The sequence below is a fragment of the Colletotrichum costaricense genome, assembly GCF_030867565.1.
Source record: "Colletotrichum costaricense strain IMI 309622 chromosome Unknown Scaffold_4.1, whole genome shotgun sequence".
NCBI lineage: Eukaryota > Fungi > Ascomycota > Sordariomycetes > Glomerellales > Glomerellaceae > Colletotrichum > Colletotrichum costaricense.
Genome location: NW_026848233.1, coordinates 1,348,305 through 1,373,469, shown reverse-complemented (window position 1 = coordinate 1,373,469; position 25,165 = coordinate 1,348,305). Strand labels below are relative to the sequence as shown.

The 25,165-nt window shown below is 53.0% G+C and overlaps 9 protein-coding genes across 9 annotated transcripts; 4 read left to right on the top strand and 5 right to left on the bottom strand.

The window, feature by feature from the left end:
* Nucleotides 1-1,058: 1,058 nt before the first annotated feature.
* CCOS01_04497 (uncharacterized protein) lies at nucleotides 1,059-3,194 on the bottom strand (the record flags this gene model as incomplete). Its single annotated transcript, XM_060452678.1, has 3 exons — nucleotides 1,059-1,330; nucleotides 1,400-2,827; nucleotides 2,897-3,194. The coding sequence occupies 3 exons, from the start codon at nucleotides 3,192-3,194 to the stop codon at nucleotides 1,059-1,061; spliced, it is 1,998 nt and encodes a 665-aa protein (XP_060316636.1).
* A 1,806-nt stretch (nucleotides 3,195-5,000) lies between these two features.
* CCOS01_04496 (CorA-like Mg2+ transporter) lies at nucleotides 5,001-7,669 on the bottom strand (the record flags this gene model as incomplete). The annotated part of the gene is made up of 3 exons (XM_060452677.1): nucleotides 5,001-5,277; nucleotides 5,337-7,265; nucleotides 7,323-7,669. The coding sequence occupies 3 exons, from the start codon at nucleotides 7,667-7,669 to the stop codon at nucleotides 5,001-5,003; spliced, it is 2,553 nt and encodes an 850-aa protein (XP_060316635.1).
* A 2,235-nt stretch (nucleotides 7,670-9,904) lies between these two features.
* CCOS01_04495 (CBF/Mak21 family protein) lies at nucleotides 9,905-11,665 on the bottom strand (the record flags this gene model as incomplete). The annotated part of the gene is made up of 3 exons (XM_060452676.1): nucleotides 9,905-10,045; nucleotides 10,111-10,984; nucleotides 11,040-11,665. 3 exons carry the CDS (start codon nucleotides 11,663-11,665, stop codon nucleotides 9,905-9,907), a joined length of 1,641 nt encoding a protein of 546 aa, XP_060316634.1.
* A 384-nt stretch (nucleotides 11,666-12,049) lies between these two features.
* Nucleotides 12,050-13,153, top strand: CCOS01_04494 (ATP synthase subunit 4; the record flags this gene model as incomplete). The annotated part of the gene is made up of 4 exons (XM_060452675.1): nucleotides 12,050-12,080; nucleotides 12,196-12,650; nucleotides 12,786-13,008; nucleotides 13,128-13,153. 4 exons carry the CDS (start codon nucleotides 12,050-12,052, stop codon nucleotides 13,151-13,153), a joined length of 735 nt encoding a protein of 244 aa, XP_060316633.1.
* A 747-nt stretch (nucleotides 13,154-13,900) lies between these two features.
* On the bottom strand, nucleotides 13,901-16,100 carry CCOS01_04493 (uncharacterized protein; the record flags this gene model as incomplete). Its single annotated transcript, XM_060452674.1, has 2 exons — nucleotides 13,901-14,498; nucleotides 14,623-16,100. 2 exons carry the CDS (start codon nucleotides 16,098-16,100, stop codon nucleotides 13,901-13,903), a joined length of 2,076 nt encoding a protein of 691 aa, XP_060316632.1.
* A 740-nt stretch (nucleotides 16,101-16,840) lies between these two features.
* Nucleotides 16,841-18,379, top strand: CCOS01_04492 (ubiquinone biosynthesis mono0xygenase COQ6; the record flags this gene model as incomplete). The annotated part of the gene is made up of 2 exons (XM_060452673.1): nucleotides 16,841-17,030; nucleotides 17,085-18,379. The coding sequence occupies 2 exons, from the start codon at nucleotides 16,841-16,843 to the stop codon at nucleotides 18,377-18,379; spliced, it is 1,485 nt and encodes a 494-aa protein (XP_060316631.1).
* A 322-nt stretch (nucleotides 18,380-18,701) lies between these two features.
* On the bottom strand, nucleotides 18,702-20,236 carry CCOS01_04491 (NADH-ubiquinone oxidoreductase 49 kDa subunit; the record flags this gene model as incomplete). Its single annotated transcript, XM_060452672.1, has 3 exons — nucleotides 18,702-18,718; nucleotides 18,776-19,517; nucleotides 19,580-20,236. 3 exons carry the CDS (start codon nucleotides 20,234-20,236, stop codon nucleotides 18,702-18,704), a joined length of 1,416 nt encoding a protein of 471 aa, XP_060316630.1.
* Nucleotides 20,237-20,830: 594 nt separating this feature from the next.
* Nucleotides 20,831-21,739, top strand: CCOS01_04490 (uncharacterized protein; the record flags this gene model as incomplete). Its single annotated transcript, XM_060452671.1, has 2 exons — nucleotides 20,831-21,220; nucleotides 21,272-21,739. The coding sequence occupies 2 exons, from the start codon at nucleotides 20,831-20,833 to the stop codon at nucleotides 21,737-21,739; spliced, it is 858 nt and encodes a 285-aa protein (XP_060316629.1).
* Nucleotides 21,740-22,284: 545 nt separating this feature from the next.
* CCOS01_04489 (uncharacterized protein) lies at nucleotides 22,285-24,912 on the top strand (the record flags this gene model as incomplete). Its single annotated transcript, XM_060452670.1, has 1 exon — nucleotides 22,285-24,912. One exon carries the CDS (start codon nucleotides 22,285-22,287, stop codon nucleotides 24,910-24,912), a length of 2,628 nt encoding a protein of 875 aa, XP_060316628.1.
* Nucleotides 24,913-25,165: the final 253 nt, after the last annotated feature.

The window sequence follows — 25,165 nt, the reverse complement described above, 5'->3', positions numbered from 1 at the left end:
GTCGTGTAAGTGTGAAAAAGTTTTCTGCCCCTCGTCGGATCAGAGTGCTGCGGAAAAGGTTGATGGAAGTTAATTTCCTGTCTGTTGCTCCGGCCGGGTTCACTGCCGAGAGTCTCGAAGATTGCGCGACCTCTTTTTTCGCAAACGTCTCATGATGAGGTAGGTCTAATATGGGAGGAGCCGAGGCATCTCTAGTTGGCAGGTACATCAATTCAGACGAGCAGCTGCCGGTTCCCGGTTACCGCGTACGTAGCTGGCTTGCTGATGTACGTGCAACTGCTGCCTGTGGAATCTCTGGAGCCTGTCCGTCTGTCTCGTGTCCAGGGTCTCGTCTTCAAAGATATCATGAGTTGTAGATCGGTCAAGCAACCTTGGATGCTTCCCCTCTATGATAATTCCCGAACGTAACTCGCCGAGCCTATTGCAGTATATAGAGATTGTGTCTCGCGGTCAAGCCAAGATAAGGACACGCGCATTGTAATGGTAGAGATAGCTCGACATCTTGGAGACCTTTTCTTGATCGACCCTACAAGACTTTCACACACCATAACACCATACCGGCAACCGAACCTGTGCCAAAGCGCAAAGCATCATCCGTTCATGTGGGTTAGCACAACCTTAAAGCGTAGTGTGCCATATGATATAATCATTCCATTCTTGTGACATGGAGCCATCACTCTATTGCTGGACTACCTTACACGCATGTATGATGGATGTATTGTCCAAATCCTTTCCGAAACTCATTTCCATTCCACTTCTTCCGAGGGATTTCTATGTTACAGACAAGAGCCACCACATTCTAGAAACAGTAGGAAAATAGCTATCAAAATTCCGAGAATAGTAGGAAAATCCATAGCGACGCTTCTTGGTCAAAGTCATCATGTCCTGTACTCCACGACTGACCCCATCTGACTCTTGGGCTCTCTGCTACGCATCCACCTGGCTTTGCCATGGAATTACTGTCGAAGTTGGAGATACTGTCTATTGGGGACAGCAGTCAGTTCTGGCATTTCTAGGGTTTCCGAGCCACCTTCGACAAACACACCTAGAGCTGTTTCTCAAGTAAGAGGATCATCTTGGAAGAACGGACCAGCCGTGGGGAGCTGACCCCAACCATAAGCATCATCACTCGACGGAAATTCCCAGTGCCCGTCCGTTTCTCCCATGGTCATTGCATAGTTGGCGATAAGCGAACCGTCGTCTATCATGACATTGTCGCTGGCGGCACCACTCATGACAGAAAGCAAGTCGCGGAAGGATTCGATTAAAGTCCTTTGGCTACTGCTTGGTGATGATATAGCCGGCGTCCTCTCTGAGAAAAATGCTGTCCCTGTAGAACTGCGTCAGTTTCTTGTCTAGTAAGGCCTTGATCTCTTTGGAATCGATCTACCTGGACTACCATCTGAGGATGAATCCGAAACTTGTTCTCCCTCGGCAACCGTGTGCTCCTCGATGAATCGATCGAAGAAGGTTTCCATAAACGTATTCAAACCGCCAATGACCCGTTCCCTGTCAATACCCGGCATGCGGTCAGCGTGGACGACCAGCATCTCCGCCGCGCTTTCTTGCCAGTAGTTTCGCATGTTCGTTGCTACCTCACGGGTAGGGCTGTAGACATAGGGTGACTCTGGTGGCGGCATATCGGGGAAAACAATGGCCCAGACGGCGAACCACTGCTCCTTCACGGCGAGCTTGCGGTCTACCCTCTCCTTGAGCTCCTTCTGCTGGTCGTGGGTGATTCCGCCGGGCGGCTGGTTGGCTCGCTTGCTGCAGTCCTGTTGCCTTGTGTGGCACCTCTCCTCAGTTTGCGTCTCGAACTGTCGACCGCACCTTGAGCAGTAGTGAGGCTGCATATGCTTCCGATACAGATGCTGCTTCACGTCTCTGATCCTACTCAGCTGTAATAAAGAGCACCGATTGTGGGTGCGTTTGTCTGCCTTGTAGAACGGACAGGCTAAACTGAGATCATTGTCATCCTTGTCGGTGGCTGGACCTTGGAGTCGTGATTTCTTCCTTCTGGACTCATCCGGAAATTCGTCGTCGTCACTCTGATCCTGGCCATTGGTTCCATGTTGGCATGCGCCTCTTTTGCGACGTGGCGAGTCTGTATTCCTGGTCCGGTGTTCTGAGGGCTTTTCTTCACTGGTTTCGCGGCTATGCTGATAAGTATTGTAGGTCGGGCCTGTCTCTGTTTCTTGTTGTGAAGGCAATGGACAAGACCTGTTTTCCATATTTGAGCCAAGTTTCCAATGGCAAGACCAGGCGAAAGGCCGAGCATCAGACTCGAACAGCCATTGCAGATATGAGAGCAGGTCTCTGCAGGTTTCAAGAGACTTCGCTTGGAGCCATCGATATCCTGTCACTAACGTGCTCAGAGCCCTTCCCTGGGAGTCAGTCTTGTCTGCAACTCGAGAGGAAATTGGGCCTATGTCCCGATAGACTTTGTCAGGACTGGCAATAAGGAGCCTTCGATTTTCAATGGGTATCGATGAAGAGGCACCCTGTCCTCGGGGAGTGACCAGGTCTCCGCCGGCTGAATTCTCTCTGGGAACTCCAATGGAAGGGATGGAGAAGGTCTTCCAACCGGTCTTTCCGGAAACAATTTCAGAACTTCGGTCCTGGACGGCTAGAGAATGGCGCGTAATTCCAGGCTGTCTGCACGTCCTGATGTCTTGAGGAAAGTCATGCTGATCTATGGCCATGGGGTAAAAGGCCCCCCGGGAAAATTGCAGCTCGCAATGAGCAAACTCAAGAGAAGCTTCCAAGTCGAAAACTTTGGTAAGGGGCAGAAATTTTATCGTATAATTGCCAGAGTCGACCAAGCGTTCTGTTCGCAATCCCGGTTTATGAGAACGTTTTGTTGACTGAAACTTCTGTTGTAATAGTAGCCAGGTACCGAAGTCCTCGGAGGCCAGATGAGGTGCGTTGGTCAGGAGACGACCTGCACGGTAGTTGAGAGCATGGGACTCCGGGATTTCGTTGGCGTGTAACGTGTTTCGCGAAAGGCGTGGAAGTCCTGCTGTTGGACTTATCGAGTTTTCGATCATGCTCGTGTAGTTCTGACCAAGGGCCACAGGCCGAAGCTTGCCAAGTTGTCGACTAGTTGCTGCCAGTTTCGTCGAAGAGTAACCTGGGAGCACTGCGTCCTGATTTTTGTTAGATGTAGAAGAGTTGGTAAGAACCAGGGTCGCCATTGAATTGGCTTAGGTGAATGAATAGCCTTTGGTTGAGGACGTAAGATCCAGAAGTTATGGCAAAAGCAATCCACGCTGAGGTAAGAGTCCGAGACGTTTGTAAACGTCTTCTCATGGACTGCTAACATCCACAGTACAGCGGGAGATATTGTATCCTCGGCTGATAATTTGTCCACATCGGCAGCACACGCCGACCAGAACCTGGGAAGGTCTGAGGGCCACGGCAAATTCCACGGCAACTTGCCCGGTCAAGGGACAAATGAGCGTGTCGTTAAGTCGAAACAATTGATGAGCCCAAGAGAAGAGGGTCTACGATAGAATAAGTCCACGATAAAGGAATTCCACAATAGAAGGAGTCCGCAATAAGGATTCTCCACGTTTGGTTTTGTCCTGATGGCATCCAAGTTTGGGCATCCAGCGGTCATCCACGATTCCCTGTCCTAGGGCACAGGGTCCACGTATACGGTCAGGCGTGTAGTTAATGGTCGGCGTTGTCGTTGTTATTATTGTCGTCGTCGTCGTTACCGACAAGGGCGTTGATCTATCGAAACAAATCAGTACAAAATGAAGAATGATAAGAAGTGAAGAAGCAAACATCATGAATCACAACTTCCTCGTGTTTAAATATCAACCCCAAAGAGGCAGGCCCATGCGAAACCCAACAGCTCGAACAGAGAGAAAGAGCACAATTGTGCTCCCGTAATTCGCTGCGGCTCCTTCTTTCCCTTTTCCTTTCTTCGGGCATGCTCTGCATCGTGCATAACGGTGATTGGTCTTGCCCCCGTCAGTTCCGTCATCCTCCCAACCCCGGCCACACACTTCTTCCACTTCACCATCAGGCTACGTCCACCTAATAGGTCAAGTAGGTAGGTATCTGCTGACGAACCTGACATCATGGGCGTTTTACCTCCTCATAAAATTCCAAACACTCTGGGAAATGGGCTACTGTCCTCAGACCAAATTCCCATCCTTCCAACTCATGCCCTGCGCCCTGATGCAATGCTCATGCAGGCTGCGCCGAGAAATGCAAACACCAACAAAGTGTTGGCTATATTCCTCTAACCCAGCTGGAGCTAGATGCAAGCTCCTCGAACTAACGAAAGAATGTTCTGGTAACAATATCAAGGGCATCTTGCATACATGTCTCGGCAGTCTGTTACCATTGGCAGGCACAATTGGCGACGTTGGCCATAGCCGGCGTAACCAGAGTGGCAGGAAAGGAACTTGATAGCTGCTCCCAGGTTCAAGTCTTAACCACAGGCCAAAAAAAAAGAAAAGAAAAAGTTTGGCCACAACAGTAAGTCCTCTCGCACATATACCCCTTTTTCGCCCATATTGCCGTCAAGCCTGCTTAAGTTTTGTCAACGTCAGCTTTTATCACTGCTATTGCGCGCGGGAAAGATACTCTGTGAGTTCGTCTTGTGTCTGCACGCGCATTAGACCCAAACCAAGCCTCCTAAACCAGAGATGCCAGTCAGCCTTACGTGCTTGGCATCAGCTGGCTGTAATCTCAAGCATACAAGTTTCCATCCATATCAACCAAGTCACCCCATTTCCCCGTCACTAGGTGATAAACCTCTGAAATAACAACAGGATTTGACATTATCAAAACGACCGGTGTACATTACACATTGTCCCGTTTACCATCCGTGAATGCACCGATCAATCTAAACCAACAAACAAGTTTGGAACGTATGCTTTTTCAGTTCAACAAAAAATGAAGAACCCCATCAAACGCCAGTGAGAACTGCCCAACATACCCCTGAAAGGAGAAGTTCCCTCATTTCGCTTTTTTCTCTCTTCCCCTTAGACAATGTTGTAAACCCGCTTGGCAATCAGGTAACAGCCCATGCCGAATGCCAAAAGTCCTGCGGTAATCGCCCAGAACCATTTCAGGTCCCCTTCGTACTCCTGGCCGGGAACCCACACGTTCATGCCCCACAGACCAGTGATAATGTTCATGGGCAGAACAATAGTACCCAGCACGGTCAGCTTGCCGAGAACGTCAGCCGTTTGCTCCTGTCTCTCGTTCATACGAATGTTTATTTGAGCCAAGTAGTTGCCGTGAGATCGCGCAAGGATTCTGGAGAGAAACGCTCGGTTAGCTTGGGTTAGATCAGTCTTCAAGGCTGAATGACTTACTTTTCATAGTGACTGAGGTTAGACGTCATGGTCACAATATGATCCTGAATATCGCCCAGGTACAGTCCAATATCAGACTTGGGTGCGACATCCCACCGTTCGTTGCAGCGCTTCGCAAATCCCTTGATGACATCTGCCTTGTTGCCGAGCAGACGGTACAAGCTCATCACTCGTTTACGGCAGTCGCCCACCCGGCGAAGCATATCGCCTTCAGATCCCACAGTTGTTCCTGTATTGCTGGCCTTCTCGTCAAAAACGTCGCTCTTGGAGTTGCCAGTAGAAGAATGCAGCCTCAGGATTTCATCATCAATGTCGTCGACTTCGTCCTCAATATTTTGGATCAATGGCACAAACACATCGGTAATGTCGTCAATGATTGCGTAGGAAATCCAATCAGAGTTGACGATAAGGTAGTCCTTCAGCTGACGGATACGTCGGCGGACGTTGGCGGGATGCGGTGTCATGGAGAAATGGAAGCTGATGACACCCTCGCGGAAGACGATGACATACATGTTGACGGGTTCCAAATAGTCCTCACTGTTCTGATCCTGGTCGAAGGATCGGTAGTTGACAAAGTAGTAGTGGCGGAATAGTTCAACCTTTTCTCGCGCCTCCTGAACCATGATATCCTCAGCTGTAAGCGGATGGATACCAAAGGCCTTGGACAACACCTTCATCTCCGCTTCCGTTGGAGAAAGGACATCGAGCCACCACACAGGTCGTTCGCCGTACCTCGGTGCGTTGACGAGCAGCTCTGGCGTCTGGGTTGTCTGGTTGCCGACGACCGGCGATCTAATACCGGTAGGGGTACGATGAACGGATCCGGCGCGGGAGCTACCACCCGAAGTTTTGTCAGGAGACTTGATGCCCTCTCTTCTCTCTTGTTCGGATTGAGTATTCGCGAGTGATGGCTGCCGTGTGGGAGCTCTAGACTCCCCGTTTTGGCCAGTGTGGGAGTGATGCGTAGACAGGGGTGGCAGACCACCATCGTCTTCACTATCTGTGCTCTCATCGTCGGAGAGAATGCGCGGATCTGGGATGAACAGCTCTTGGAAGTTACCGCCGGGCTGCACAAGTTCCGAGATTGTCTGACTGTGGATAGTGCTCTGGAATTCCTCGTTGAAGTAGGTAAAACGATAAGGAGCATCTTCCTCGGCACGGTACCACTCCCGGGTAATTGGTCGTAAACGGCCGTTAATGAGCTGAGGCTCGGTAATCCGCTTGGCGCGTCTCTCGTCGCTGCGTCCCTCCTTTTCGAAGCGGCTCCATTCTTCTAGAATACCAAGATCGGGCCAGCGACGTCGACGACGCCTCGGGCGTTGTTTGGCAGCGGGGTCTTGAGAGTGACCTTCCTCGTCACCAATTTCCGAAATCCCGCTCGGGAAGCAAACATCCTCCTCAGCCGTCAGGGCAATGGTGTTCCTCCGTGCTAGATCGGGCGAAGAGTGATTATGCACATCCCGGTCGGAGTGTGACCCGATGCTGTTTCTTGGGCTTCCACGCGGCGAGGTACGAATATCAATCTCGTCTTCGTGAATCATGACATCCCCGAAGCTCAGATTCAGGGGGTCGGAAGGTCGGAAGGTGGGCGACCCAGGCATGGATGGTGGGTAGTTGACATTATAATTGTTGTCTTGGAACGGGGTTGCAAGCTTCGTCCTCGAGGATCTGCTGGATCCGCGTCGGCTCACTCGTTGGCGAGGATCGCTCGAACCATAGCCGGGGAACATGGGTGCGGTGGAAGAGCGCTGAATGGACCTTGACAAGAGAGGGGCACCCTCGTCCCACGAGCCGTCCTCGTCGCCACTGTCTCCCACGTATGCGTTGCGAAGTCTGCTGCCGGTTTGTGGTGTTGTCGTCGTGGCGGGGAAGGGGGCCGAGTTGTTCATTATGGAAGGCCTGCGAGGTCGGAGTGGCTGTGGTTGATCTCTGCATTGTGTAAGTCAGACATCGTTACGCCTGACATTAGGGACCACGCGAACTCACCTGTGATCCAGGAGTTCCTGGCTGTCAATGCTCGTGTTGCTTAAATTCGTGCGCTGGCGGTAAAAACCGTCTCTCTCGGGTGCCGTGGGCGGAGCTTCGTCGTGAGACTCCTCAGCGAGAACGGCGAATGACTTGCGCCGATTGCGCTTCTTCTTGGCGCCGCCGCGATGGTTCTTTCGCCGACGGGGCTGCTGCTGCTGTCCGTTCTGGTCATTCCCGTTCGCGTGGCTCGAGGGTGTCGCTGGCGGGGGCGGTGCTGTTGAGCTCGATCCGGGAGTATTGGACTGTCTCCGGGACGTCGGCGTCTGTAGATGAGCCGCCAAGGGCTGGAAGGGATTGCCAGACATGTTGGAGGCGATATGTCACACCGTCTCTTGCAGCGCTTGTGCCGACTACTACTAGAGAGACCGGACCAGGTGGGTGCCGCAGGTCGGCGTCGAGCAGACTGCAGACGGCAGACTACCTTTGGCGTGGGTCGACGACTCCTGGTGTGTTTTGGTGGCGACTGGGGACGGTTTCCACGTGAAGCACGAAACGAACTGCGGGCGAGCTGGGGTAGATTTCAGCTGCTGTCTACTTTGAGTGGGCGTAGGCGTGGTGCGTGGGTCGGAGCTCTGTTGGAGAAATGGCAGCGCGAATATCGGATCGAATGCACTGTATTGTTTGAACGTGAAGATAAGAGATGATAGAGTGAAGTCGGGAGATTCAAACTATGCAGCGATTGACAGTAAAGCTGTTAACGAAGGCGATATAGCGCAGATATCAGGCGACCGAGACTGAGGAAGAAAAGTCTGCCGATGGTGTTGGAATTGGGGAGAGGGCGAGAAGCAGTCTAAGGAACAGCCCAGACTTGAGAGATAGAGCGATGCATCCGTTCCGTTGGTTGCTCTCGGTGATGTCAGTGGAAGGTGGAGCAACAGAGACTGAGAGAGAGGGCCTTCAAATGCTAAGCCGCTTTGAGGAGAGATCCGGCCGTCCACTACGTCCAGCACACGCACAGCTGCCACAGCAAGACGCACGGCACACCTGGGATGAGACCCCGCCCTGATGCTTCCGTCACTTGCCATTGGTCGCTACGGGGTCCGAGAGCTTTGCCCCCTCCGAAATTTAGCCAACCAGCGGCCACCTCCGAAAGCCTGGAAAGTCTGGCCGACCTCTTTTTTCTTCTTTTCTGGGGCTTGTTTCTGGGAACACGGGTACGGGCAGGCATCGGAGCTCCAGGTCCTCACACTCCTCCAAGCCATCAGCCAACACTTGAATACAGGGCATCCAGTCAGCGAGGACAGTGCTGTTCGCTGTCAGCTGGTCGTCGTCCATCCCCACAGTGGACCGAGACTTTGATGCTCAGCGCGCTGTTCTCCAGGTGTTCTGTCGACTGCCCACGTCCTTCCCTGACGCATGATACTCCACAAGTCTCCAGGCCGTCGCACAACGACTGATAGGCAAGTACCTCAGGTACCTCGAACAGTCCAACACCTCATAGAGCTTCGACCAGCGCTCGGCTCATTGCTGAGCCTATCGATCGGTTGCGGCAATTGAGCACACGACCTCTTGACTTTTTTGGCTTTGTGTATCTGGGCGCCGAGAGTTTCTCTCGACATTGGTTGGTCCATTTACAGGACGGTACCTGATCATCGCGCTGTATCGGGCCAGACACATGTATTTGTCTCTTCGTGGGTATTACCCAAAGAGCTGAAAAAAATCTTACTCAGGTAAGGCAAGCCTCATGGCAGGATGAGTGAGTATGCCCGGGAGCTGAAAATTCGTCTGAAATTGAATGCCTCTTTCAAGGTGTGGCCACATGGATGAAGGAATGGCTGCAGCGGGAGCTAGGTCAATGGCAGATGGGAATAAGGTATTTAGATCGAGATATACTTGCCGTGCTCTAATGGCAAAAGTCGACTGCCAGGACACCCACCTCATCGGAAAGCGGCACATCGATCATTCATGCTGGAGGGAACGGAAACTCGGCAAGGCGGACATCTCCAATGCGCATTTCCACTGCACGACATGACTTTTAGCAAACTTAAATCGTAATACCTACCCATCACATTATTGATCGACCTTCCATGTCTGACTTTGGAATAGTAGACATTGAGATGAGAGAAAGAGTCAATACTGAACCAGGGACAGGCAACCCATCAGCTTTCAAGGTCGCCGAAGCAAGTATAAAAACTTCGACTTCGGATGACTTGCCTTACTGTTCGACCACCTACAGCAGATCATATCAACCACGAACTACGCCCCTTCATGCATGTTATCGGTAGTAGATAGAGTCGGCTATCCACTCACGATTGCCAAATCTCCATATGCCACTAGTCGCAAGCGGAATCGTTTACATAATGGGAAAAGTGATGAGGCTCATAAAACCTCCACGATGCTGAAGCCCAATGAGCGCCTTGTTTTGATAGCAAACAATGTCTACCCGTGATGTCTAAACTTTTCAAGAACCATCCATGCCTCCATGCCGCGCCCGGATATCAAGAAATACCAATCTTTTCTTCGTACAAGGGAAGTACCGTCTGTTGGCCTGGATGGCATCTCTCCTGCCACCTCATGCCCATCCTCCTCATTATAGGATCTTACTGGAAGTTCCACAGCTTCGCCACGAGACTATCTTGAACTCCGGACTCCGGCTCGTTTGGAAGAAACACCTTCTTGGGGATCTGGAACTCGATCACGGGCGGCTTTCTGACCTGCTTGCCCATCTCGGCTTCGAGCAACTATATCAATTGTTAGCCGGAGGTTCTTGTAATGGTCTATCTGGGTCTTTTGTGAGGCAACTTACACTGCTGTATGAGTGGTCGAGGAAGTCCTCAATGTTGTAGGACTGCTTGGTAAACTGCTCTGACATGATCTTGGCAATCGTCGCCACGTTGGGATGGTAGTGCGACTGCAGCTGCACAATCTCCCATAGACAGCTGTCAATGGCGTGCGTTTCCATGGGATCGGCCTCGTCTGCCAGGAACGGGTCTTCCACGCCCTGCGTCTCCATGAGAGCCTTGATCGCCGGGTCTCTCGTTTCCCTGTGGAGCATGAACGTGCATAGAGGGTGCCTCTTGAGAATGTTGTACATCCAGGGCACGATGAAGACGATCGCGCTCGGGGGAGCGTTGAGGCTCAGCCGTGCCAGCCTCTTGATGAAACTCGCCACCAGCACTGCAGGCAAATGGGTTGAGTTGAGGAAGGTGTCCATCAACCGGAAGAATTTCGAGCGGTACTTGGAGTGAAGGATGTCCCGGTCCAGGAGCGAGTAGAGCTTGGTGTAGAATGACGGGTAGTCGAGGTTGCGTTCCTGGATGAGGTAAAAGACACCGGAAAGCGCAAGCAGCGAGATGGAGCCGCCCGCGTCGTAGGAATCCGTCAGGAAATCGGCGAGCAACTCTGGGCGGATGAACCATGGGGCAATCTCCTTGGACATGACGTCCAGAATCTGCTTCCGCTGCTCCCTCGTCGTCGCCAGCCTCAGAACCGCCAGCCAGGCGTCTTGGCCCTGCTTCTTGTGCTGGTGCACAGAGTTGACGTTGTGCGACTTCTTCTTGGGCTTTTCGGCGTAGAAGTTTCCTAATTCTTTCGGCACGTCCCCAATGTTTGAGAGTAGCTCGAAAGCGTCATCAAACACCTCCTCCTTGGGCAAAGACCCAGGGTTCTCGGCGATGGATCTGTGAGTCGTTAGTTTTGTGAATCCAAAACGCCTCGCGTGCTCCGGTATCATACTTCACGGCCTTTAGTGTGAAGAAGCGAATGTCGTCGTATTCTGTCAGATATTTCTCGACAAACTCGACACGAACATCATCACTGTCTGAAGCCAACAGCCCCCTCACAATTTGCTCAATGAAGGCGTGAGGGAATGTGTACTCCTCCTTCTCGGTGAAGTGCTGAGCCTCGGCCTTGAGGCACCTCATAGCCAGCGTCAACGCAGTCGACGCCAGATCTTCCTCCTCTAGAAGCGAAGCGAGCACGCCCTTGTACTCGAGGTACCGCTCTCTCAACCATTGCACCACCACCTTCTCCTTCTCAGCCTGTCCTGGCCTAAAGGCGAATGCTCCCGCCGAGAGCAATCTCACAAAAACCCTGCACAGGGCCACACAGGCCAGTGTCGCGGCCTCGGGCTCATCCTCTCGAGTGCTAGTGATCTGGATCAGTTTCGTGATGTTGTTGTAGTGCTTCTTGGATTCCAAAATCTCATTCTCGAGCAGTAGGATCTCAGCCTGAGGGTCGTTGCTCTCATCGCTCTCTGCTTCAGATTCGGACTCGGATTCCGATTTGGCGCGCTTCTTTGACTTCTCCTTCGTGGGAACTCTTTTCCTCTTCAGGCCGTCGGCCGAGACTTTGGCAGGCATTTCCCCTTCTTTTTTTGGCGTTAATTTTATGATGAGCTGAGCTTCAGATGTTGATATCAGTCGTCGCAGTCGTGAAAACCGAATTCAAATTTACAGCGGGTCCCAGATGAGATGGGAATTTTCATCGAGGTACCAATGTACCTCCATGCGCCGAGGTCCCACTTGCACTTGGATGAATGGAACTTGGAAGCCCAAGCGCCGGTCGGTCGTCCTGTCCCAAGTCTCCCCCCAAATTCCCGCAGCCACTGCTTCCGCCACATCACGTGACGAAATCATAGCCGTCTCGGGAGTAAGCGGTACCCGTAGACAAAATCTAACCTCACCTCGAGCAGCTCCGAATGACCTCAAACCCATAATACCCGCAACCCCCCCAATCATCACACAATGGCGTCCCGCTTGGCTCGAAGCGCTGTCGGTACGTCTAGACACATCCCTCGAAGCTTCGGCGTGTCAATTGGCTTGCTCGACGACAGCAGACAAACGTAAACGTGGTGGCTAACGCGCAGGCTCTCCCCTCCCTTCTCGAACAGGCGCGAACCTCCTCAGGCCGACCCTGGCCCGCCGCACTCTGCCCGCCATCTCGGCCTCGATCGCCGGTGCCCGCAACGCCTCCAACGTTCCCGCCGAGGACCCCAAGAAGAAGGCCCAGTCCATCGTCGACGCCCTCCCCGGCAACTCGCTCCTCTCCAAGACCGCCATCCTCTCCTCGTCCGCCGCCCTCAGCGTCTACGCCATCAGCAACGAGTACTATGTCGTCAACGAGGAGACCGTCGTCGCCTTCTGCCTGCTCGCCGTCTGGGGCGGTCTGATTAAGTACGGAGGCCCGATGTACAGCGAGTGGGCTCAGGGCCAGGCCGACAAGATCAAGGGCATTCTCAACTCCGCCCGTGCCGACCACACCCAGGCCGTCAAGGGACGCATCGAGGACGTCCAGCAGATGTCCGGTGTCGTTGACATTACCAAGTCCCTTTTCGCCGTTTCCAAGGTACGACTCTTTATGATGTAATCGATGGAAAAGGAGGCTACTTCGGAACGAGCTCGGTCGGACGGAATAATTGGCACAGCCTTGGAGCACCATCAAAAGAATTATTACAGAACAGCAGCTGACATATTCATTTAGGAGACTGCTCAGCTTGAGGCTCAGGCCTACGAGCACCAGCAGAAGACCGCCTTGGCCGCCGAGGCCAAGGCCGTCCTCGACTCCTGGGTCCGCTACGAGGGCCAGGTTAAGGCTCGCCAGCAGAAGGAGCTCGCCGAGACCATCATCGCCAAGGTCACCAAGGAGCTCGAGAACCCCAAGGTCCTCCAGCAGATCCTCCAGCAGAGCATTGCTGATGTCGAGAGTACGTGCTCAATTTTCCTTCACCAAAAACCTCCGTCATCGGATGGTCCTCTCCCCGGGGATCTCCACCCAAGCTATCAATCAAGTCCTTCTTGCTAACATTCATTACCTTTGCAACAGAGATCGTCTCCTCCAAGGCCCAATAGATTCCCCACCCTTACTAGAGTCTGAGCGAGAAGCTTTCCTTTGTCCAAGGGGTCCTGTTCCCCTTGCGTGTCAATAAACACCCTGTGCATTAGCCAAATTCAAGAACTTGAGAGAAGAACGAAACTGGACCGTCACTCGCCCATGTGTCGTGTAAGTGTTTAATTAGGAAAAAAGCTTATTTTACTCGACAATTGATTCAACGACCTTCAACATTGTATTTGAGGTTTCTACAGAGCTATCTAGGATGGCGTGTTGAACGCCAAGGCTTTTTTTTTCCGTCTCCCCGGGTGTCCTTAACCGTTGTTGTTGGCTGCACCACCACCTCCGCTCGCAAATCCGATCGCTCCGACATCCTCCGCCCGAGCATAGCAACGACTCAAAACGTGATGGCAATCAATTGACCAAACACTTCCACGCGCGTAATTGGCCAGCAATTATAAAAAAAAATCACAACACGTCAGGATAATCATGAAAAAGGTAAGAAGTATGTTCAATCTCGGGGTATGAAAACTATCACCGTGTCATCCTACGAAACCGTGATTCTGTCCCTCATATCCGTACGCTGTACAGCATTCCTGAACGCCTTTCCGTCCTAGCTCATGAGCAAGGTGTTGAGAGGGGGAAAATCACCAGAGCCTCCTCGTTGCGTCAAATCCGTTCTAACAAAGAAAATTATTACGCGTGATGGCGCCTAGGAAAGGTATGATGACTGGTCGACAGTGCATCTCCATCGACACACACACAGCTCAATAGATAGGCCGTGGCTCATCCCATTTTGAATGAGCAGCAGCCTTGTCCTCTGACGTCCCCGGGGTATCTTCTGTCTTGACATCCGCTCCATAGGAAATACGTCCGCTCTTGCGCCGTCTGGCACTGTCCCCTGCAATCGGTCCAATCCACTCCCACGCGCGACCAACTTCGCCGCTCCTTCCCTCTCTCTGGCTGGTCCGCACGTTGCTGTTTTGCTCAACCACCGCCTTGACCTTTATCCAAATTCGGTCTCTCTCTCCGAGCGAGTGGACCGAACGAAGCACGTCGTCGCGGAGGTTTGGGAGGAAGAGCCAAGGGTCATCAATGTCTTCCTCGCCGAGCTCCTTTTGTGTTGCCAGTCTTGATAAAACAAGGTCTACCAACGCAGGAACCTGCGCCACAGTCGCCTTGTGAGACCTGTACTTCCGCCGGACGTAAAAGTAAGCTGAAATCAACAGAATCACAGATCCAATTGAGAGTCGATGTCTTGCCAGGCCGAGTCTGACTGAGCGCTTGAGGGTGCAGCCGATCGGTAACCGAGCGAGAGAGGTAGACGAGAGGTAGGCGTCTGAAATTGAGGTGGAATTGGCCTTTCTACTTCGGGCACATCCGATCTGGTTAGTACACTGGTCAGAATGGTGATTTGACGATACTGATATACGAGCGAAAGGGGATTCTGGACAGGACTGTGACAAAGGAAAGAAGTATGAGGACTTACGGTGCCACTTCTACTTCCTCTCTACCCTTGACTTCTCCGATCGCGGCGACCCAAAGGTCGTCAAACTCTTGCTTGTTCATCTTCTTGCTCCGCTTTGCACTAATCGCAGCCTTCAACTCCTCTTCTGCAATGGATGGTGACGCTGGCGCCTGACCAGCATCTACAGTGGAATCTCCACATTCAAATTGAGCGCGGCGCTCTCTTAGTTCCTCGACCGCCTTGTCCGCCACAGCCTTCACTCTTCTAACCTTTTCGCCATCCGGCTCACATGTGGGTGGAAGTGGAACCAAACCGCCCAAAGCCAGAGGGTGAGGCTTCAAAATGAAGTCAGGCTCGCAGCGAACAGTGAAATCTTCGTAGCAGTAAGCGTGCTGTGGGCAAGGCTCGCACTGGGGCTCTGCAAGCTGCACTGCCCAATCGGGAACTGCGACCTCAGGAGGGATGATTTGCGTGGCAGGTCGACCGAGTCCGCAGTAGCCAACAGCAACCTTCTCCTGTCGATACCACGCACCGTACGCTCCGAACAGGGAGATCGCAAGAGCCCAAAGAGGTTTGGCGAGACTACGTCTCGGACGTGGAGGTGACGCAGGCCGCGGAGCTAGGGCTCTTTCACCACCGGCAGCCATCTCTTGTTCCATCTCGAACTGTGCATCAGGGGTGAACTCTTCCCCAGCCTCAACCTCAAACTCTTGAGGTTCGGGTGTCTGCTCGCGAAGAAGATCGCTGACAGGAACCTCGAAGGCATGGGACTTTCTCGACGATTTGGGGCGATCCTCGGCGTAGTGACCATCCGTTCGTCGTCGAGGGCTACTTTCAAATTTGCCATTTGCGAAATCTAGGCCAGTGGTCTTTCTTCGTCCAGTGGGGCTTGTGATGAGCTGCGTTGCTGGGCTCCCACTCTGGAAGGGGTTCTCTGTAGAGAAGTACTGTGACTCTCTACGGTTGAAGAAATCCTCCTCGGACTCTTCCTGCTTGATCTTCGGAATCTTGGGAGTGACAGCTCGCTTGCGAACAGACTTGGGCGGCTCAGGCTCGGTGTAAGGCTCGATGTAAGGTTCAGGTTCAGGCTCTGGCAATTGTCGGCTCGCAGCTCGGACCTTCCGCTTCGTCGGGCTGACTGGAGCCGGCACTTCTTGCTCATATTCCTCACTTCTGATCCGAGCAGATGCTTTGCGCGGCGATCTCGATCTCGTCACCCTCGGCGGAGGAGGAGCAAGGTCGTAGTCGTTATCGAAGTCGTCAGTGTCCTGAGAGCTCCCAGCGTCGACAATGCCGTAGCTTGATCTTTTGGCCTTGGCTTGTTTCGCCAGAATCTTTTTGGCTTGAGGCACAACCTGCTCTTCGAACAACTGGATGAGCTGGGGCTTTTTGGCTGTTGCGGGGTACTGGATGTCGTGCGCGACGAGGATCGAGCGGAGCCGAGGAACTGTCAGCGACTTGGGGTCGAACCCAGGCTGAAGGTATTCATAGTCGTCCATGTTGAAGCAGTTGGAGATGCCGTCGAAAATTGGTTGTTTGCAGAGAAAGCAGAGAGTATAAGCAAAGAAACCCGGGAATTGCAATCAAAGAAAGGTTGGTGCTGAATGACGGTATCAGAGCCTGGACACTTTGCGACAAGACGTCAAAGGAGGCTCACAAGGCAGCCTTTGAAGCCCTGCAGTATGAAACCTTGAGGGATAGAGCAGGCAAGGAAGGAGTGACTGGCGCATACAAAATGCAGTTGCACATAGGATTTGGGCCTTGCTTTCTGCGGCCGTGGCAGGTGCACCAAGGTCTGAGCGATGGGGTGTAAGGTGCAAAGTTGTGCAAATGATGCGCCCAGTGGACAGATGTTGATAACGTCGGACGGGATGGATGAAAGACACGGGCGGGAGCCCACTGACGCAACAAGTAGGAGCATCCTGTCGCTTCTGGGTGCTGTGGCAACAGCAAAGGTCATGTGGAAAAAACAACTAGTGTGGGGGGCGACTAGGGAAGTGACAGGGGATGACCTTTCCAAAGTTTCCAGTCCTTCCAGACTCCGAGGTAAGAGCAGGGGGGAAAGAGCAAGCACGGACTCGAGGGGTCCTGCCTCAGCCACACTCAAGCTCGAACAGAAATGTGGCTGGGTGTGGCGAATTCTTTCGAGCTTGACCATCATTTCGACTGATGGTTCGTTCCATGTGATACCAATCTCAGCGAACCCCTCAAAAACCCACCTCTTGACGGCTCAGACAGAATGGCGACCACCAGGGTCCTCTTGGCCAGAAACCGGTCGGTCTGCAGGTCTTGCACACGTAAAATTCAGACCCAGGCTCGCCGGTCCTATGCGAGTGTAGGCGCAACATCCTCAGCATCCGAGCCAGACATCTATGATGTCGTTTGCGTGGGAGGTGGACCGGCAGGCTTGAGTCTTCTGAGCGCTCTTCGTATGCTACAGTCGCAATTTCGTGGGTACATAGAGAGGGACTAACATGTTCTAGGGGCTAACCCAGTCACATCCCGTCTCAGAGTAGCACTCGTCGAAGCTCAAGATCTCTCTAAGATTCGCGCGTGGAACCTCCCGGCCGACAAGTTCTCGAATCGATGCAGCTCCCTCACCCCGACCTCAGCACAATACCTCAACACAATTGGAGCCTGGAGCCACATCAAGCGCGATCGCGTCCAAGACTACAATGAAATGCAGGTTTGGGACGGTGTTAGTGGCGCGAGAATCGAATTCGACTGGCCGGCGGGTTCGGCGCCGGGCAAGACAATCGCATACATGTGCGAGAACCTCAACTTGACTTCCGGTCTCTTGAGCCATCTGGAGGAGCTTGGTGGAGTCTCGGTATTCGAAAACGCAAAGGTCGAGAACATCAGCTTCGGAGAGGAAACGGAGGACCTAGACTTGACGCAGTGGCCTGTTGTTCACTTGTCAGGCGGAAAGCAGCTCCACGCAAGACTGCTGGTCGGAGCTGACGGCGCAAACAGCCCTGTGAGGACCTTTGCCGGTATCAAGGCGCAGGGCTGGGACTATGGCAGACATGGCGTTGTTGCGACGCTCCAGTTGGAGGGCGAGGGATGGGGCGGGGAACACAACAAGATCGCGTACCAGCGCTTCTTGCCTACTGGCCCTGTGGCAATGTTGCCGATGCCTGGGAGCTACTCGACGCTGGTGTGGTCAACAACATCTGCCAACGCCGCACTTTTGAAAAGCCTGTCGCCGAAAGACTTCATCTCCATGGTCAACGCTGCCTTCCGACTAAGTCCCGTCGACCTGGAGTTTATGCACAAGCAGGAATCTGGTCAGTCTGAGGAGCTTGCCTGGAGACTGGAGCATACTCCTTTCGATCACCGGGCGATTCCTCAGCAGGTCGTTGGAGTTCAGGAGGGCACCGTTGCCTCTTTCCCGCTTAAGATGCGTCACGCAGACACTTATACCGCCGAGCGCATTGCCCTCGTTGGCGACGCGGCACACACCATCCACCCCCTGGCTGGGCAAGGCCTGAACCAGGGTCAAGGGGACGTCCAAAGTTTGGTCAAGACTATTGAGACAGCCGTTTCTACTGGCCAGGACCTAGGAACGACACTTTCCCTCGAGGCGTACAATGCGGAGCGCTACGTTGCGAATCATATTGTACTGGGCGTATGCGACAAACTTCACAAGCTATACTCTGTGGAGAGCGGGCCTCTTGTCCCATTGCGATCTCTTGGTCTTAGCGCGGTGAATGCTCTCGGCCCCTTGAAGAAGTTCTTCATGGACCAAGCCTCAACCACTGGCGCCAAGCTCTTCTAGAGTTGTACTCTATGTATTCCAACCCCAAAAAGCTGTACTATCAACCTAAAAAAGCCTGGTCTGCGTAGTCAGGCCATTTGTATCTTTAGTCTAAATATCAAATCAATGGCCAATGCCAGACACCTGACCGAGGTTTTCATAAACAAGCTTATTCAGTGAACGTAGACTGGAGACATTTTGCATGCCATGGTCTGTACGAAATTCTTCTAGAAAAGAGAACAATGCGGTATATACGTCGGCGCTCTGTCTCTTCACTCTACAAGTACACAAAAGGAAAGAAGTTCCTCAAAGTCATTTTGATATCCATCCTCTGACACACCCTTTACCGATCAACCTCACCTGGGGTAATAGTTAGCACCTGCTTTATTGTGGCATTATCAAAAGGAATGAACTCACCGAACACCAAATCCATAGTACCGATAACCGCCACAGCGTCAGCAAGCATGTGGCCCTTGGAAACGTGGTCGAAACCGCCCAAGTGAGCGAAACCAGGGGCTCTGATGTGGACGCGGTAGGGTCTCTCGCTGCCGTCGCTGACGACGAAGACACCCATCTCACCCTTCGGGGCCTCGATGGCGGAGTAGGTCTCACCAGGGGGGACAGTGTAACCCTTGGTGTAGAGAAGGAAGTGGTGGATAAGGGCCTCCATGTTCTCCTTCATGGCAGCACGGGGAGGGGGCGAGATCTTGTAGTCCTCGACGCGGACGGGACCAGCAGGCATCTTGTTGAGGCATTGGTGGATGATGCGCAGGGACTGTCTGAACTCCTCCATACGGCAAAGGTATCTGTCGTAGCAGTCACCGCGGACACCGACGGGCACGTCGAACTCAACCTCGCCGTAGGCATCGTAAGGCTGGCTCTTGCGGATATCCCAGGGGACACCGGAACCACGCAGCATAACACCGGTGAATGACAGGTTGAGAGCCTCGGCGGCAGAGACCACACCAACACCCTGAAGACGCTGGATCCAGATACGGTTGTCCGTCAACATCTCCTCGGTCTCGTCAATGCGGTCACCGAACTGGGTAGCCCATTGGTAGATATCGTCAAGAAGACCGACCGGGATGTCTTGGTGGACACCACCGGGACGGACATAGGCGGCGTGGAGACGGGCACCGGAGACACGCTCGTAGAATTCCTGACAGACATGCGGGTTAGCCGGAAATCGCACAATCGGCTTCGTCATTTCTCCCAACTTACCATGAGCTTCTCACGCTCCTCGAAACCCCACAGGAAAGGCGTCAAAGCACCAACATCCATAGCGTGTGACAGAACGGACATCAGATGGTTCAGAATACGGGTGATCTCGCCGAACAGGGTACGAATCCACTTGGCGCGGTCGGGAATCTCGACGTTGAGAAGCTTCTCAACGGCAAGGGCGAAACATTGCTCGTTCGTCATCATGGAAACGTAGTCGAGACGGTCGAAGTAGGGGAGGGCCTGGAGGTACGTCTTGTACTCGCAAAGCTTCTCTGTACCTCTGTGAAGCAGGCCGACGTGAGGATCGGCTCTGATGATCTCTTCGCCATTGAGCTCGAGAATCAGACGCAACACACCGTGGGCGGCGGGATGCTGGGGACCGAAGTTGACGGTGTAGTGGCGGATCTTTCGGTCCTCGACAGACTCCTCAGGTGTCGTGTCCTGGTCCTTCGGCGGCGTCAAGCTGTAGTGGTCCTCGGCGCGAGAGAAGTCGGTCGAGACAGGAGTGAGGCGCGTTCCTTGGTATTCGGGGGCGGCATCGGCGTATCGGCGCAGGGAGGTCGTCGAGAACGGGCGGGCGGCGAAGGAGGTGACTGCTGCCGGGCGCAGACATAACCTCTTGGCGCTGTGGCCAGCAAGTCGGTAGATGCCTGACATGGCGATTGTAGAGTGGAGAGACGGCTGCAAAAGAGGTCAAGGAGATATGCTGCCTCCAATTGAGCCTCCTTTATTATGCCAATGGCTAAGGGCCGGCTAGGTTGGATAGAGGGGATTCGCCTTCGAAAGTGTGTAGTGTGGCCGTCATGTCCCGAAAGCTCGAACGCATCGATTCAAAATGGGCCTTCGCTGATTGGCTCAGCGGAGCACGGTTTTGCCGCAGCCCTTGGAGGTGCGCAACAGTGTTTGGGATACAGTACGTACTGTATTGCACACGGCTTATGTTACATGGATGTGGATTCAATTGAGTTGCAGCTCTCTCACAAACTAGTCTCAAGCTGCAGCCAGTATCAAACGAGGTAAGTAGCTGTTTTCTCAATTCAACTTGCATTGCGTTTGCGCAAGACATCAATGCCTAGCATTCTTGGAGTCAATGATGTTTCGATCAAGATCCTCCCACATTTTGGCCTCTCTTTCACAGGTGGCGCAAACTTAATAAGCTGATCAGAAGCTCTACCTTAGACACTCGCTCGGTCTATTTCTCACCGCCGGTGAACGTGTGTAGGTTCAGAACTCCACTGGGAGTCCTCGAAAATGCCATGGCCGTTCAGCTCTTCCAGCTCAGGAAAACCGTCCACACCGAGCAAGTCAGAAGACGATGCGCGCGTCTTACCCACATCATGGAACGACCTGCTGCCACAACCTGCGCCGCCATTGCAGGCTGCTAGAGAGTGGGCTCCCGTTTTCCTGACATCCGTCGCATCTCTGGCAGCTTTCATGTTTTATCAAACCCGGCTGCGGAGGTTCCCCACAACAAACCATATCCAGCCAGAGCTTTTCAGAAAGAGGACTCTTCTGGGCCGAGTGACCAGTGTGGGAGATGGCGATAACTTTCACCTGTTCCACACACCAGGCGGCAGACTGGCAGGCTGGGATTGGCTGAGGAAGGTCCCCAACACCAGAGCCGCACTCAAGGGAAAGACAGTAAGTGCAACTCTGAGAGGAATGAGAAGCTAGTTCTGAGACTCAGCACAGATACCGATACGGATGGCTGGAATTGATGCTCCCGAGGGCGCACACTTTGGCCGGCCGGGGCAGCCAGGTGCGGCAGAAGCGCTGCAATGGCTGAGAGTCTACATACAGAACAAACGTGTCTGGGCTCGGATTCACAGGCGCGATCAATATGAACGCGTTGTTGCGACAGTATACGTCAGACCGTTTCTGTTCAAGAAGGACGTCGGTCTAGAAATGCTGAGGCTCGGGTTGGCAACGACATATGAAGCGAAAACGGGAGTCGAATGGGGAGGGGCTGAAAAGGCATACAAAGCTGCCGAGGCCAGGGCCAAGTCAAAGAAGCTTGGAATTTGGAATGGCAAGGCAAGTGATTTTGAGAGTCCCAGGGCATACAAGACAAGAACAAATGAGACGGAGGTGAAGCCTGAGGGGAAAGTTGAGGGCAAGACAGGGGCCAAGAAAACTGGCTGGTTGTCGGGGTGGTTGTGAGGTGTAAGTCGGGAAAGATGTTCTACCAGTTCGAGGCCAGCTGCATGCAAATACACAAGCAAGTACCTTACGCGGCGACACCAATTAGCACTCTTGTACGAAAGCAAGTGTTGCTTGAACTTACGAGAGCGACTTGATGATGAAGTGAGAGGACAATGAATCCTCCTGCTGTGATTGAGATGGTTATCTCGATACACCGCTTTGTTGCGAAATAGCTTAGTTGCATATGATAAATTACTGTATGCTAACAGTGATTGGCTGGAAATAACTCCAGTACCTGCCACTTTCACCGTGCTCGCAACCTCACCCCCTGTGTTTGACCCGAACTTGGACGTATCAGATTGCAGTATGCGTACAACCCAACCTCGATGAATACTGCAACTTCTCATAACATCTGGCCCTAATCGGCAACCTCAGCATTGAATGCACAGGGGACTGAGCTGTTTCTCTTTGACCGCTGCTTGATTGCAATTTTTGTTTTTATCGACTTGAGGAAGAGACACGCAGCTTTTCAGGCCGTCCTTAACGGTCACAACTCACCCAAGATGTCACTCCAAGTCAGAGGCCCCGACTTCTCGGTGACGAAGCAGAAGGCCCTAGAAGATGCGAAAAAGATGCAAGCTGCGGTGGACGATGAGGTGGCCAAAGCAGGACAGGACAAGCCGCCATATCTTCTCAATGAATTGATTGGCAAGGGAAGTTTTGGTCGTGTCTATAAAGCAACCGACATCAACACCAGTATGCTTGTGGCGGTCAAAATCATCGACATTGAAGAAAGCGACACCGTCAACCCGAAGCTTGCAGACACCTTCAAGGAATTTTTGGCTGAAGTTAATGCGCTGAAGCTTCTAAGCGACAGCGGCGCAAGGAACATCAATCATGTCATCGACGCATTGCCTGTCGGCCAATCTATGTGGATGATCACGGAGTACTGCGCCGGAGGAAGTGTGGCTACACTCATGAAGCCGACCGCTCCCGGTGGCCTGCAAGAGAAGTGGATTATTCCAATCCTCAGAGAGGTCTCTGAAGCTGTCTTCTGGGTTCATCGGCAAGGCATCATTCATCGCGACATCAAGTGCGCCAATGTTCTGGTCACCGAGGCTGGTGGAGTGCAACTTTGCGATTTCGGAGTGGCAGGTGTTATTGAGACGAAATTCGATAAACGATCAACCTTCATCGGAACCCCTCACTGGATGGCCCCGGAACTTTTCGATCAGTCAACATCCTATGGAACAGAGGTGGATATCTGGGCATTCGGCTCCATGGTTTTTGAGATTGCCTCCGGCTTACCACCAAACGTCATGGCTGGTGTCGACGTTTATCAGCTTGGAAATTACATCAAGGCACACACGCCTCGATTGGAGGGCGATCAGTACTCCGACCGACTAAAGCACCTCGTTGCCTACTGCTTAGAAGAGGATCCGACGAAGCGACCAACAATCGAAGAGGTACAGAACCACCCTTACATCGCCAACTCGGCCCAAGAATACCCAGCAGCATCACTGGCATTACTAGTCAGAGGATTCAAGCTTTGGGAGTCACAAGGTGGCAGCCGTAAATCACTCTTTGCTCCGGGAGGAGCCCAGGGCATGTCCGGCATGGATGAGTCCGACTTTTCATCCACTGCGATGGCCAACGACGAATGGAACTTTAGCACAACGATGGCATTCGACCAGCAAGTCTTCCAAAATACGGACGCTCAGGCAGTCTACGATGTGTATGGCTCAAACGTGGAATTCGACCCTATGCTTCTGGATGACATGTCTCGATCCAAGCCGAAATCGCGGCGGAGACCGCCACCACAACAACTTGCTGCCATGAAAGCTCCCTTGGAAAAGGTGTTTGACCCAAACACTATTTCCAATTACGAAGACAACTCTCGAGCCTACTATGGCAGACCGATCCCTCCGCCAACTTCAGATCTTCCACTGCGAGACGACTCGCTCCAGTCAACAGCAGTGAGAGAATCACTCATCGATCTCGACGCTTCACTGCACGGTGGTGATCTATCCAACTTTGTGGATATGAACACCATCAGAGCCGGCGCACCGCGCGTGTCTGTCGATTATCATATGGGCGACGAGCCAGACTTCAGCAAAGCACCATCGAGTGACCCTGCAGATCTGAATCCGAATAGAAGGACGCAGGACTGGAAGTTCCCTTCCATGGCACCTCCGGCTTCCGCAAACCCGGAAATGTCGAGGTTTCCCTTTAACGAAGATCGCCCCTTCCAAGAAGATAGGCCCTCATGGGATGACCGTTCGGGACCAAGTTCTGCGTCTCGCCCGCAAATGTTCCACCATCAGACCGATCCTGTCCCCGCTCCTAACTATGGCGGCGACTTAATGGTTCCCCGGCCTGGCTCACAGATGAACAACAGAGAGTCCACGGGGAGCTTGATAGATCTGGATGAACTTATGGTTCCGCCTCCCAGTAACCAGAATAACCGTGTATCTACCGGCAGCTTGATCGACCTCGACATGGGCTTGGCCGATCCCATGCCGGAGCTCACTCGTCCTTCAACAGCAAACTCGGACGTCGCATCTGTCAGCGGTTCAGAGATGGGAATGGCGAACCCCTTCGACCTGGAGCGTCATGCCTCCCTTTACGTGCCCACATCAAACCGGGAACCTTCCATCTACGTCCCAGTATCGAATAGAGAACCATCTCTATATGTACCATCATCGAACCGAGAACCGTCAATCTATGTTTCGGATGACTCGGACTTCTCCTCGCGCGCTCCCAAAGACGATGATCAACTAAGCCTCGTCGACCTCAACCTAGCCGAGCCCGGTGCTACCGTTCGGCCCAATGGCCAGGGCGGGTTGCGACTTAACACACATCGCTCATTCAACAGCGTCAACAGTGCCGACTACTCTGATCCCGAATATCTGACTCCACAGCAGGCCGCCCAGCCAGCCCTGCCCCCGGGTATCCCACGCTCGGTAGGGAACCGGGACAGTGGCACTATCCCGCTGCCTCCTCCACCAGCGCCGCCGTCTGTGGAGGTCATGCAAGGCTCAGCTAGTGCAGACGCTGTGAAGGAAGAGTTGAGGAGAATGGCGATGAGTTTGGGTGAGCATCTAAGTCACGCAAACCAGTACCTGTCAACGCTACCTGTCCGTAAGGGCGGAAGACAGGACCTACAGGACCTGATGGGTGAATCCACTTGATGGGTTTGGTACGTTTGGCTTTGTCTTGTATACATGGAAAGCAGCATGAAAATACGGAAAGGACCTGCATGTATTCACGGAGCATCGGCGTTAGAGGGGTATGGATTGTTGACGAGGGACATGTATGACTACTCTAAGTTGGATGCTAGGTTGGCATGGGCAATGTTTGCTTCGAACGAGAAGGGCCCATGTCAGATATCGTTTTTAAAAATGACATCCATTCCTTTTGAGAGTTTATCTCCCTGCCCTATCG